The 14071-nt window shown below is 35.2% G+C and overlaps 2 protein-coding genes across 3 annotated transcripts in view; one reads left to right on the forward strand and one right to left on the reverse strand.

The window, feature by feature from the left end:
• Positions 1–277: 277 nt before the first annotated feature.
• LOC137393594 (DNA-directed RNA polymerase I subunit RPA43-like) lies at positions 278–12264 on the reverse strand. The gene is made up of 5 exons (XM_068080219.1): positions 12098–12264; positions 8435–8770; positions 4949–5015; positions 3905–4046; positions 278–1184 (listed from the first exon to the last, which is right to left on the reverse strand). Exons 1-5 carry the CDS (start codon positions 12130–12132, stop codon positions 745–747), a joined length of 1020 nt encoding a protein of 339 aa, XP_067936320.1. The 5' UTR covers positions 12133–12264; the 3' UTR covers positions 278–744.
• A 210-nt stretch (positions 12265–12474) lies between these two features.
• Positions 12475–14071, forward strand: part of LOC137394890 (cytoskeleton-associated protein 5-like) — a 59161-nt gene continuing 57564 nt past the window's right edge. Inside the window, exons 1-2 of one of the 2 annotated variants that reach the window (XM_068081668.1) lie at positions 12475–12513; positions 13018–13127. In XM_068081668.1, coding sequence (XP_067937769.1) covers positions 13068–13127 — 60 coding nt within the window. In that variant the 5' untranslated portion in view covers positions 12475–12513; positions 13018–13067. The remainder of the gene's footprint in view (positions 12514–13017; positions 13128–14071) is intronic. The other variant, XM_068081669.1, reaches the window with a different exon arrangement.

Raw genomic sequence — 14071 nt, forward strand, 5'->3', positions numbered from 1 at the left:
CTTCGTCATATTAATTAGTCTAGAGTGAAATTTTGCAAGATTGCCAATATGTGAAATAAATAATATTTATAAAAATGTGTTCAAGGGGCATTTAACTGGTCAATCATCTACATAACAATATTTATTCCCCCATAACACTGATATAGGACTAATATAGATGTGTCCATGATCCAATCACTACAGCTCGTGAGTGCAGCCTAGTTCCAATTGTGTTTACCAGCAGGGAACTTTAGCTGCTTGGGGTTGTACACAACATTATTAAGGTCTGTTGCTGAAACTTACATTTATTTAAATCATACAATGATTTGCCACATTATGCCTTTACACATAGGAGCCAAATTCTGACTATTCTATAGCATTGATATTTTTACAAAAGACAACTATATGTTCCATATAGTTGATTGCTATGGAACTTCTGCATGCATGACATAAAGGTCATGTCAACAATTTGACACAATTATAACCATCATTGTAATGTAAAATAATAAGAGAAGTTTAAAGAAGACTGATGGAAACAAGACGAAGCTTTAAGAAGTTAAAGCATACCCGGTATGCATGATAAAACAAGCGATGACTTCCTATTATTTACTGCTATTGACAAGCAAATATCTTAGTTCTCCGGCAATTCTCCATAAAATTAGCATTGCTTATATCCCACATTCTCAAGCAAATACAATGTATGTTACTGTAGATTTGTAATGTTTTCACAAGATAGGTGGTGATAACTTCCAACACAGACTACGTTCACTCTAGAGTGCTGTGTCGTTTATGCTTGCTCTTTTTCTTTGACCTACTCGACTCCAAACCATTATCTCCGACAGACATCGATAAGTCAGCAGCACTCTCGGACTCTGCTTCTAAATCACTTCTTCTACTCTTGTGCTTCTTTTTCTTCACAACTTTTTTCTCTGAATTATCCATGCTAAGGTCAAGGCTAACAGCTGAAAGTTCTGATATGTCTGGCCTCTCATCGGGATCCAGCGACTTGTGTTTTTTCTTCTTTTTTTTCTTTGGCGACTTAGATGGAGACGCATCTACTAAATCTAAACTTTGTGATTCATTTATATGCTGGGACTTTACGGCAGATGGATTTAGTACGTTATTTATTGTCTCATCTCCCATAGAGCGGGTCAGCTCCTCGCCAGCATTCAATGAGTGGTCCTTTATTTGAGCATCAGCCAAGCCTAAACAACGAGTAATATTACCAGATGAACCCAAGTGATTCTTACAGAAGGCAAGAGAACAAAACCTAAATATGAAATTACATCTGAGAGTGGAGGATTTAGAAACTGAAAACAGTATGTTATTTTTTGTTTTATGGAGAATTATATGGTCATGATAAAATATTTGCCAGGAATCAGCTGCAAAAGCTGTGAGCAGCATGAAAGGTTTATAAGGCTTAGAATGGAAGAATGTTTAATACAACATTTAATATATGAGTTACCAATTGTTCAAGCAGGTATGTTATGACTAGCTGGCCATTGTTTGGCAGCCCTATATCATCATATTCTGCATAGTTTATGTTGCGCTATATAGTCAAACCTCTACTTACACGTATACTAACCTACAAAGTTTCCAAAATTCAATAGAAAATTGAACAATTGGTTAATTCCACACTCTTAAGTAATTTTCAACCCGCGATGTTCGATGTTTTGCAAAAATACAAAGACAATAATTTTAAAAAACCTGAATTATGGGAATAACACAAAAATATACATGCCAAGTTAAAACTTCACGATTCAATGTTACATATTTGTCTTTTCTATGGACGGTGAAAACAAGCCACCAAACCAGTAAATAAAATAAATAAAACTCTGGAGGTTGTTACAGAATATTTTAGTTTGACTGTACGTACATTATGATTTTCTAGAAAGCGCAGAAAATAACACCAGGTGTATGGGTACAACATATGTAGACATAAATTATTGCTCATCAGATATACCCCAGTCGTCATAGCAATATTTGACTTTTACAATAGAGGAAGCCATATAAGGAAATCTGAAAGCACCCTAAACTCAGATCAACTACCAAGACAAAAATATCTATAGACAATATTAAAACAGGTTGGGTTGTTATACCATATATCTCTATCACCACCTCTACCTCTGGGACCATGTACCTAGATTGCCAAGAGTACACTCCGATTCTCTAAGGTTACGTAATATTAAAATCTTTTTGTATTGATTACTTTTTGTTCAATTTTTTTTATCTTTTACCTGTTTTTTATCTTTTAATGTTTTTGTTTAATTGCAATGCGTTTTTTTCCGTAGCATTTAATTAAGAAGAATTCTCATGAGACTATCGTAAGATTTGGGGTGTGGAATGAACTAACAATTGCGGGTACACTAAAACCTTGACCTGCGATCACTGAACATGTATATTTTATGACATACCAGGTAAAATTTGAATAAGTATTCGTCATTATGTACAAAATGATTTTTAACTTAACAATGTTTAAAGTTTGTCAAAATACTGCAATTATGTAAATCAATACATATAGATGCAGTTTCGTTTCCCATAGTTTAGTTCTCTATTGCAAGAATTTTAAAAACATTGCTTCATACCTCACTTTTTAGTTTTAAAATCAGTTTCTACAAATACAAGTGCGACCGGTAGGGGTGGTGGATACAGGAATACAATATTTTTCATAGTGATGAAAGAAAAAAAAGAAAACAAAGCGTAAAAACTTTTAGAAAAGCTCGTAAAAAACTCTGTGAAGCCATATAGAAACAGTAGACAAAACTTGACAAGTCGATCAAAAATATAATTTTAAAAGCAACAAACATAGAAAATGGCAATATGGAGGAGTTATGTTCGCCTAAATTTCCCATAGTTGAAGTTATCCTGACCTCCAACTACTACACACCATCAGTCCCCTTCATCGCCAAGGCTAGGCCTCGATTCACCTGTCGTCAAGGCGTGTTTTTTGTGAAGATTACTTTATTTAACTTTGTGCATACTAATTCTAACTTCAATTTATTAATTCAGTTTTTACATAGTATTATATAATCTATTTGTTTTAGTCATGCATGACCCTAGCTAAAGCAGTTGTTAAGTTTGCAACCTGCAAAATGAACTAAATGAAACAAGTATTCTTATAAGAGTAATTGCTTTAGCATATCACAGTTTCAACATACAAAGCAAATATAGAAATGGATTAATATTGTATGACAAAGTCTGATTGCGTTATTATACAAATATTTGACTAAAGATATGAACAGCTAAATAAGACGTGAAGCTGATCAAGGAACATCTTGCATATTTGTATGTAGAAGCTCCATTATATTAATAAAAAGTTGAAGTAGGCACATGCACTCTGGGTAAATGTTTCACATATACTAAGTTTCTATATAGCAAGAGTGTAACGACACACCCCTATATGGTGCTGCAATGACATCATAGAGAAAGCCATGTCTCTCTCAGTCTGCTGTGTTTCAATGTTGCTTTTTTGAAGCGAAATACCCATGATATGCGCCATCTTTGTCCCATGGAAACAGCCTTAGCGACCAATGGGGTCACACTTGTGCATGAGCATAGGTCTTGCTTCCCTGTTACTTCATATACAGACATGCCTTTACATAAGGCGTTGAACAACCATCACTCTAATATAGCACCCTACGGATACTTGATTAACTTGTTGGCACAGTATAGTGTTTCAGCACTGACAGCACTGATGTTTCGCTACACTATATAGCTTTATGGAAACTTACCAATAAAGCATGATCTGATGCTAATTGAAAGATGATCAATAACTAAAGATATCAGCCATTCCCTATAGAGCCTTCCCAAGCTGCATTTAGATGCAAGATATTGTATATGATGTAAAACTAAAGATGCAGAAAATCAGTTCCGAATCGTGAATAGAATGCAAGACTTGGCACAATGTACCACTGAGTAAACCTACCATTTGACAATGCATTCTCTTTCAATTTTTTACTAGGTGGTTGGCTGAAAAGATGATTAGGTAGTGATGAATCCAGGTTTGACTCAGGATCTATACCGCTGTCTGTATTGGAACGGGTTCTCTTGCGTTTCCTCGTGGTCTCCTAGTGTAAAATCGTTAATGCATATGTCATGTACACTTTTAAACACTGATTATAAGTGGAGTGGAACAACTGATATGGGCACATATAAACAAAAATATAAGAATGAGACTTTTTACCGTTTGGTGCACTGAAACTTAAATGCCAGGGTTGGAAAAAATCATGACGTTTTTGAAAACATCAATTACCAGCTTTTTTTTTCATAACCGCTAACATAATATTAGTTTATTTTGTTGAAGTGTGCCACATGAAAACATTAGCAACATAACAAAACAACTTTGCATCACTTTAATTTATTACACGTTGTTTTTATTTTAATTTTGACCAAGTCGTGCAGTTCATATTCACAGTAGACCTCTATAAGTCCCATTTTGGGGGTCCACCTATGAGATGGGAAAGTTCTGAAGAAAATAAATCAAACATGATATTTTAGGATGATTTAAAACATAGCCTTTGACATGGAAAAAATCATCAAACATGATTTATTTAGGAAAATTTAAATCACGATTTAAATCATTTGATTTTAATCGGACTGTTTTAATCCCTGTTAAATACTATGAGTTGCTTACCGTGACATCGCCAACAGCTTCATCTGTTAAATACTATGAGTTGCTTACCGTGACATCGCCAACAGCTTCATCTGTTAAATACTATGAGTTGCTTACCGTGACATCGCCAACAGCTTCATCTGTTAAATACTATGAGTTGCTTACCGTGACATCGCCAACAGCTTCATCTGTTAAATACTATGAGTTGCTTACCGTGACATCGCCAACAGCTTCATCTGTTAAATACTATGAGTTGCTTACCGTGACATCGCCAACAGCTTCATCTGTTAAATACTATGAGTTGCTTACCGTGACATCGCCAACAGCTTCATCTGTTAAATACTATGAGTTGCTTACCGTGACATCGCCAACAGCTTCATCTGTTAGACTTTCTGTTCTTGTTTGATCCACTGACATCTTCTTCCTTTATAACATGCAGGCGTAGCATGACCATACGAGCTTAGTAAAGGAAGACTAATTCATTTGAGTTATTTTATTATAACCTTATAAAATCTAGCAATGTTGGAAACAATAATTTCTTTCAAAACTCAAACAGAACATACTAGTCGTATTGAGGATCTATACGTGTCCTAAGAACATGAGACAGTTTAGTTTGGCACATCGAAAGAAGACAAATTTTTAATTATATATTATAATGAATGAAAGCGTGATACCAATATTGTTGGGGGATTAAGTAGAAATAAAATATGAAAATCCTTTCTGAGACTTACTAAGACTTCAATTAATTTTATATTAAGAAATGCTCAGAGACAAATGTTTTCGGTAAAGAAATGCAATGAAGAAATCAGTCTAGAAGTTACATGACATTTACAAGTTTTCAATTCATTTCAACTTAATAAATATGAAAAAATTGCATACCAATATCAATTACCTTGAAAAGATCATTGCCAACTGCTTTAACAATCTTCCACCTAATACCCGTTCTCTTAGCAAAGGCATTTTAAACACAAATTGAGTTGTCAATAAAGTAATATATATATATAATATATAGAATGGAATAGAACAAGTGTAGAATAAAATGCAGTCATAGCTCGACATGAGAAATTCAGGATACGAGGACATTTTCGAGCAAACCTTTGCCTTGAGATACGAGACAAATTTGAGATACGAGCATATGAGACAGTTCCTGATGCAGTTGCTGGGTGGCCGAGTAAGTGAGAGGCTGCATTCGAAAACAGCATCACTTGGTCTCTTTCATCTGATCAAAAAGGATTTACCATGGCTGGCTAAAATCGAGGGAAAGAAAACCAAGCCGGAAGAATACAAAATTATCATTAAGTTTCTAGTGTAAGATTAAAACTTACAGTGAGCCGCTGAGTTACGTCGTCCCTGTCTTACAGTTTTTTCGCTTAACGATGTGAAACACAAATTTTTTTAGACCCCGTTTTAGTATGATGACATCAACATTTTTCTCCAAAGTTTAAATTTGAACAGCAGCGCTTGGTTTTTCTTGTCAAATTAGTTTGAACAAAAGTTTTAATAAACTCGGCTAAAAGATGTAATGAGAGCGAGACAAAAAACGCTACGGCAGAAATCGGTAAAATAAACATTAAACTGATGACAAAATTAAAGTCACGTTTAGTTAAATATTAAAACATAGCTTTAGGTGTGTGTTTGATAAGCTAAACTCACTTTTAGGTAAATTCGAAGTTTATGTTATGTGGCGTCACAAAGCCTAGTGTACCTAGCATTGTTGTCCAAGTCTCTCTCACACTGCAGTTAGCCACTACATTTGTCTCAAAAGTGAAAACTTCATAAAGTACTGTACATAGTTATGTTACATTTTATTGCAGATCATAACCACTAAATAGGTAACTACAGTTGTCCAGGTTACTATACTATTTTGTTGTTCATTTTTAATATTTACAGTACCTATATAAAACTTTGATGTTTTTGCTAAGGGTTTTCTTTAGATAATCACTATAGGTTCCTATACCTCTCCATACGACCTTTTCACTTTCTAATCCCAACGTCAGAACGGATTACTGTCAGAGAGCCACTGTATTTTTTAAACGGGTGCATAGTAACCTACCGTAAAACCTCAACTTAAACGTCGTGGCAGTCTATTTTTCAACCCTTCTTTTATATGCCCTCGGGTCATGTATTGTATAATAGGGTCATGATGACCTTATTATACAATTTTTTCGCCTTTCTGATGTGCAAAACAATGATTTTCCACCCTTGCCATACAACATTTTTTTCGTCATTCCGATATCAACAAAAAATTCTCTCATAACTCAAATTTGGCAAGTCAGCGTTCTGATTATATCATAATAACGAAGATGCTGATATGCTATTCGCCGAAATCTCGCCCAGAACGATTGAAATACAATGCTCCCGCTCTCTCAATTTGTTCGTTCAGTTATTTGTTATAGCAGGAAATAATAATGAAACAGACAGGTGATAAAATTTTAGACGATGTCGAAGTTCAGTTTAGTAAAATACATGTACATACTAAAACTTAGCTTTAAGTAGGTGTTTAGTAAGGTAAATTGGTTTAAGTTGGATTCAACGTTCATGTTATACTTCTGTCTCGAAGGTAAGAACTCCCTATGATACGTACTGCACAACATACATCGTAATGCTACATTTTACTGCAGATCATAACCACTAAATGTACTAAATAAACTAAAGCTATTGTAAGTAACTATAGTTACTGAAGTCAACATATTATTTTTAACTAATTCTTATTATGTTCAGTATGCATATAAAATTACGACGATTTCTAGCAGGTGTTTGCATTGGATAATTACTATAGGTTTTTATACCTTTCTATACAACATTTTCACCCTACAATGCCATAACTAGAATGAATTAAAATCATGTGGCGAGGGTTCACTGTAGTGGCGTTTTATTGAAGGTGACGTTTAAATAGAGGGTGGTGATGTATCTTTCGACTAGCTTGTCAGAAATTTGGGAAGATAAATTTAACCCTTTTTCGAGCAAAGCGATGCTAAGGTCGCCTATATTTTGCACTCTCCTTTGGGCAGACATTAATGCTGTTAGACGTAGCATTTTGCTAAACCGTTTTTCATATACTTTGAAGTATTAGACCGAGTTTAACAAGAAAACTATAAAAATATTACCCATATACAGCTATTAATTACTAGTACGCTCGGCAGTCCTTTGCATCATGAGCAATAAGTATATTGAGAATTATCCAGCGAATCGTAAGGGCTCTTGAGTGGTGTTATGGCAGTGTGCTTGCCTTTGAATCAGGCACCCTGAATTCAATTGCCGTGTGGGCAACTTTTTTTATCGCTTTAGCGCACTTTGGATAGATGAACAGAAAAACTTTTATGATAGTATAGATTTCGATAGTGCCGCTTTAAAAGTTTCCAAGAAAAAACCATAAGAATTTGGAGTTAGCAAATAGACTTCGCTACTCAATAACAATGACTAGCAAATATTCATCTAGTTATTTTACATAGGAAATTTTGATTTGAGATACATGTGAATTGTAATACATCCCAGAATGAATTTAGTTTGTATCTCAAGGTATTACTGTAGATCGATACCATGAGTATAGAATAAGATACAATGATGCAATGAGTATAGAATAAGAGACGGTGAAACAGTGAGTATAGAATAAGATACAGTGATACAATGAGTATAGAATAAGATACAATTAAAAGAATCAAGATTGCAGAGTATGAAAGCTTGCAATTAAACAAGTCCATTTGATCAAGAATGAGTTATAGGACGACCTATAAACTTTTAGCCTAGAAACACTTAGGAAATAAGACTACTGCTTACATTACACAGAAATACTGTAATATGAGATAGTTATATATGGAGAATTACTGAATCTAACAAACATACAAGATTTTGAGCAGTTTGCATTCCAGTGACAGTATGCTTCTGTTGACAACAGAGCGCACCACCTCCAGTAACACTTCATCTCCGCACTTCACTTGGCCAACCTTGGCAGTTTGTGCATTCCTCACCACAGAGGCATTGAACCACTCGTGAACAAGGAGACCAATGTGTGACGGACTTAGCTTTTGTACTGTTCCAGCTATTTGCTTGGCAACTACAGGCTGGAAGGCTATAAATTCTGTAAGAACTTTGAAGTATATATGGGGCCTTTCACCAGATATAATTCCAGTGTTGCCCAAGCGCCTAGTTTTTCTTATGCTCACCGGTATACACTGCAACCTACAAATAGTCATGATAGGGTGAGGGCTCTTAAAATGAATTATTACGCAAACAAACAGCCCATTTCAGAGCCTACCAAATAAGCTACCTATTTCGTGCCTTAAGACCAGAGTGTAGCGCATCCCAGTAATTAAATTCTGAATAAGGATATATCAAAACTTAGACTTGCCTTCCGTGACACCTACTTTTAAACTGTTAAGCAATATTCCCAAGGAGCCAAATACAGTGGAAACTTAAGAAACCAAGATGCTTTCGTATTTGTAAAGGTTGACTTGCAACAAAATTCACATTACAGTTATTTGGTATCAAAAGATGCACCATGTCTTACTCTGCTGTGTTGTAGGTGCAAAATATGTGGAAATGTGATTACAAGCTCTTAAACGCTCAAAAACGAACAGTTAATCGCCACCATTACGAAAACCCGTAGATTGAAATCGAGTTATTTCTCAGACGTACTCAAGCAATTTGGTTATTGTTTTGGCACGTGATGTCATCACGCGAATTGAAAGGCCAATAAAAGGCTCAATATAAAACTTATCGTAGCACTAGTTTATGACAAACATTTCGAGTTTTACCGAAAAAGCCCACATCAAATATAGATGCTCGCTATTTTACAGTTTTGTTTCGGCCTGGTCTGATTGGCAAGTCGTAATTTGATCATTTGACTCATAACTTCCTGCCATACAGCGTGAATAATTTCTGCGCATTTTTCGACTATCACAGATGACCAACAGACTCGTCATGTTTATCAGAGGATGATATGCACTCCTTCAAGCTAAGGTTAAAATATTAAACGAATTTTTACGGTGGGTACTGAGATATCAGTGCTAAAAATGACGCATTACAATGATGATGAAATAGACGCGTAAGAACACTAAACATGGTTTTATTGAATGCGAGAAGTATATTTGTGAAAATGTTTCGACGAATGAGGTTGCATGAAAGTGTTAACAGAAGCCATATTGTTTAGCCATGTCCCATTTGAGCCGTTTTGGAAAGGGATTCTAATCTATGGCGTTTTCATGATGGCTGGAATTAACTGTTCGTGTTTTTGAGCTTTTAAGAAATTAAATAACACTTCCACATATTTCGTACCTACAACACAGCAGAGTAAGACATGGTGAATCTTTTGATACCAAACAACTGTAATGTGAATTTTGTTGCAAGTAAACTTTCAAGTCAGCTACAATTGAAAAAATTCCATATTTTGTTGACATAATATTTGCCCTCTTCATCATAATTTTACATAGTAACAAAATCCCAAAGTGTTGTATGTTGACTAACAGAAGACCCAAGAAGATACTGGCAAATCGCCAAAACAGACATGTAGCATAATTTAAAGATATTTCGCAAGTAAATCGTTTTTAATTAAAATGTTATGCTATTCATAACTTTTCATAACTATTCATAACTATTCATATGCTTTTTCACATATATAGCCTAATACGATGCACGATAAAGTTTTATTTGTTGTGCGAAACAAACAAGCAAGAAAACTAAGTTGTACCGTGCTGGGATAAAGGCAGGGTATTAAAAGAACGTTTGCAAATCAACTGTTTATGAAATGCATGAATCTATAGTGAACCACAGAGTATGCTGAATCATGGAACGCATTGAAGTAATGTACAGTATACAACTAACTAATAAAACCTGTCAATTTAGGAGAATACTTTAGCGAACATGATTGCGATCATGTTCGCTAAAGTATGATGATCGATCATGATCGATCATAACAACATCCTAAGTGAAACTCAACATGGTTTCCGCAAAAACACAGCTGTGAATCACAGCTTATTCATACAATATCAGATTTAGCTTCTTATAACAATCACAATACTCAAGTAGACGTTTTAGATCTAGATTTTAGTAAAGCCTTTGATACGGTCCCTCACAATAAATTATTGCATAAACTTATATACTATGGCCTAAATCCAAACATAGTGGCATGGATCCGAGACTGGCTCTCGGGTCGAACATTCAGGGTCATCGTTAATGGTTGTCTTTCTCAGCCGACCCAGGTGACCTCGGGTGTGCCTCAGGGTTCAGTGCTCGGACCACTACTTTTTCTCATTTACATCAATGACCTGCCAGATGCTTTAAACTGTCCATCAACATCTATACGCTTATTTGCCGATGATGCCATCCTTTACAGGCCTGTTAGTTGCGTGTCCGACAGCCAAGCATTGCAGGACCAGTTGAGCAGAGTTGCTGCGTGGGCCGGATCTTGGCAGCTAAAGTTTAATGTAGCTAAATGCACATCCACGTCAATGGAGCCGGTTAAATTTTTGCATACATACAGTTATGGAGGCACTCCGCTTATTTCATCCCATTCCTTTGTGTACCTGGGCATACAGGTTTCTAAATCACTCAATTTTAGTGATCATATAAATTTTATTATGCGTAAGGCTAATGCCACCCTTTACATGCTTATGCGAACTCTCAAAGGAACTTCCCATGCTGTTAAGAGAACGGCTTATTTTAGTGTATGTCGTCCTTTACTGGAGTATGCTTCAGAGGTGTGGAATCCACATTTTATGTACATCATTAGGGATTTAGAAGCCATAAACAGAAGAGCGTTCACATGGGCAAACGGTTTTAGAAAGTATGACAGTATTACATCTTCAATGGAAAACATGTCTTGGCACACTCTTGAGGAGAGAAGATGCACTAAGGATAAAAACACTTTACTGAAAATTTTAAATCAAGACCCTATGGTCGATTTTAAAAAGTTTACACTGTGCAACTCCGCCTATTTTACTCGTGGGTCTAATATTAGGCACACTATTAATACAGATGCCATGAAGTTCTCATTTTTTAACCGAGTCATGAAGTTTTGATATATATGGAACAAGCTCAATAGCAGATTTTATTTAACTCTCGATTTCACAAGAATATCTGATCTCTTTTATCGTTATAGTCGCATCTTATCTCTAAAGGCTTATCGGGCCACAAGAGATATTTTATCGAGATAGATAGATAGATTGCTAATGCCGCCATGCGCTCTCATCATTTTGAAAATGTTGCAACTGACAAATAATAAAATTAAAAACAAAGCAACATAGAAATGTTCAATGTAGAATAGCCAGACATGTACATCTGAGGTAAGATATACGTACCTGCCAACTCTCACGCATTGGGCGTGAGACTCACACAATCACCCCAAAGAAAAAATAAAAATGCGTGAGATTTTTGCCGCAATTTCCACGATTTTATATATACTATCATTGATACATCAATTGCCCCAAAACCAAATATCACGCATTGCCCCACTCTGGGGTTGGCAGGTCTGTACATATATATAATTGAAATTAAATTGCATATATATACCTCTCATCAAATTTACCAAGCTTAGCATTGAGCATTGATTTTATGTATTCTGCTTCATTGCCAATATATTTTGGTGGTAATGCAATAGATATTTCTCGTTCAACTATAGAGAGACAAGCATATTCGTTCAAAAGCTTTTCTTCGGCGTTAGGAAACAAAAAACCACGCTCGAGGACGGGCGCAGACATCTTTTTTGTCTCAATTATAACAAATCATTTTATGTTTTTTTTTATGTACGCGTTATATTTTTTTTTTAATATTTATTAGTTATACATAACAAATATTCAATATAATTTTTCATAAAAATCTTTTCAATGTGAACACTTTGTTTGAGGCGTTTTACATTAGATTTCAAACCGAGCAGGCCTTCAAGTCTAATAATCTTCGTAGCCGTGACATATAGCACCTTACCTTATGTGAGAACTAGCTGTGATCTACTTTTTTCATCCAATTTTAAGTTTTTGAAAACTTAGTCGCTTTAGCTTGTTACTTGTATCCGCCATAAAACTACCAATAACCTTTGTAAGCTTTGCTATCACTTACTTTGATAGGATTGTCCCACGTATCATTGCGTGTTTTCTCGTTTTAACCATAAATTGCTTCGTAATGTTGTTGATACATTTACCATGAGCTATGCGCCATGGAATATAGTGCATGCATATGTATTAGGTAAGTTTGACAGTCGTCAGTTTGCACAGTCGCAGCGAAAGTACAGGCATCTCGGTTAACCTTGTGCTGAAAGTGAGATTTTAAGAATGCTAATGGAGTTCTATAATTAATTAAAGGGATAGCTATGTTTTTATATAGTTTCTTGGCGATGCTTAAAATTTCTCTTTGGCTTGTCAGTACTTGATTGTCATATTAATAACGAAAATATCAACATGTTACGCTTATGTTATTCGTTGAGCATTTGTTACTAGGTGAATAGTAGAAGACACTGTGTAGGCCTGCACAGATATTGTTGTCAAGAATGGCAGAGGATCAGACAGAGTGGATTAAACTTCCTCCTGATGAAAAATGTGTTCACAAGGTTAGCTTTTCTCTTGCAATGTGAGAAACTGTTCTTGCAGTCATTTGTAGTTTGTATGTTTGTAGTTTATTAAGAAGGTATTTTACATATTTACTTTAGGAAAGTTTTTTATAAAGATTTTTATATAAAGATCATCAGTGTAAAATGTTTTTTAATTTTTTAATCCACAAGATCATTTAGGATAAAATGTTAAACAAGGTAACTTTCAGTTATTCTTTGCTGCCTTTTCACCAGGCTCGACCCTTTGTGCTAGATACCTAATTTTGTGATTCAAATTTTCTGCCAATTTAGAAGCTTTTTTTGAGCAGTTCTACAAACCTATTTGACGTTTTCACTCATTGCTTACTACTTTTATATATAACACTGTTTATTTATTATAGCCTGTCTTCCTATTATCAATTAAAAATATTAATACTTATACCTTACAGAACATTGCCAGTTTTTGCCCTTCCTGAAAGATACAGCATACCCTAGGACACTTATATTTCGCTAGTATTTAGTTTCGTGAGTAGCACACAGAGTAAAATTTCGCTGCAACTTAATTTCGTGGCTCTGATGAGTGCGAAAATATAGTGGTGTGAAAATAAATGCAGTGGAAAAAACATTACATTCCTCAGGTCCAGTTCACTAATAAGAAAAAAATTCAATTTGGGAATAGTTTGTATTTGTAAACCACAGGTTGAAATGTGTGGGTGAGATCGACAATTCAATTTGATCACTTGCTGCCATTTGTTTCTTAGACTATCAATGACGTCTAGGTCCCTCCCGCCGTGACTTTCACACTCGAATCCCAAGAAGAAGAAAATAGATAGGTAACAACCAACTTCACAACCAAAACTGTATAACCCTTACGCTGCCATAAACGCATTTATGCGTTTTCTAGGGGCTACTGACATAAACGCATTTTCTGACTTTCTCAGCAATTGTCTGGTAACCTAATTTTA

Source organism: Watersipora subatra, chromosome 4 (assembly GCF_963576615.1).
Source record: "Watersipora subatra chromosome 4, tzWatSuba1.1, whole genome shotgun sequence".
Taxonomy (NCBI): Eukaryota; Metazoa; Bryozoa; class Gymnolaemata; order Cheilostomatida; family Watersiporidae; genus Watersipora; species Watersipora subatra.

Bases quoted from the DNA above. Each gene is read 5' to 3' on its own strand.
- LOC137393594 (XM_068080219.1), bottom strand. From the start codon at position 12,132: ATGCTCAATGCTAAGCTTGGTAAATTTGATGAGAG. The intron at 8,771-12,097 runs GTATATATATGC...GACTATTTGTAG, and splicing joins CTTGGTAAATTTGATGAGAG to GTTGCAGTGTATACCGGTGA. The intron at 4,047-4,948 runs GTAAGCAACTCA...ATTTTACACTAG, and splicing joins AAGCTGTTGGCGATGTCACG to GAGACCACGAGGAAACGCAA.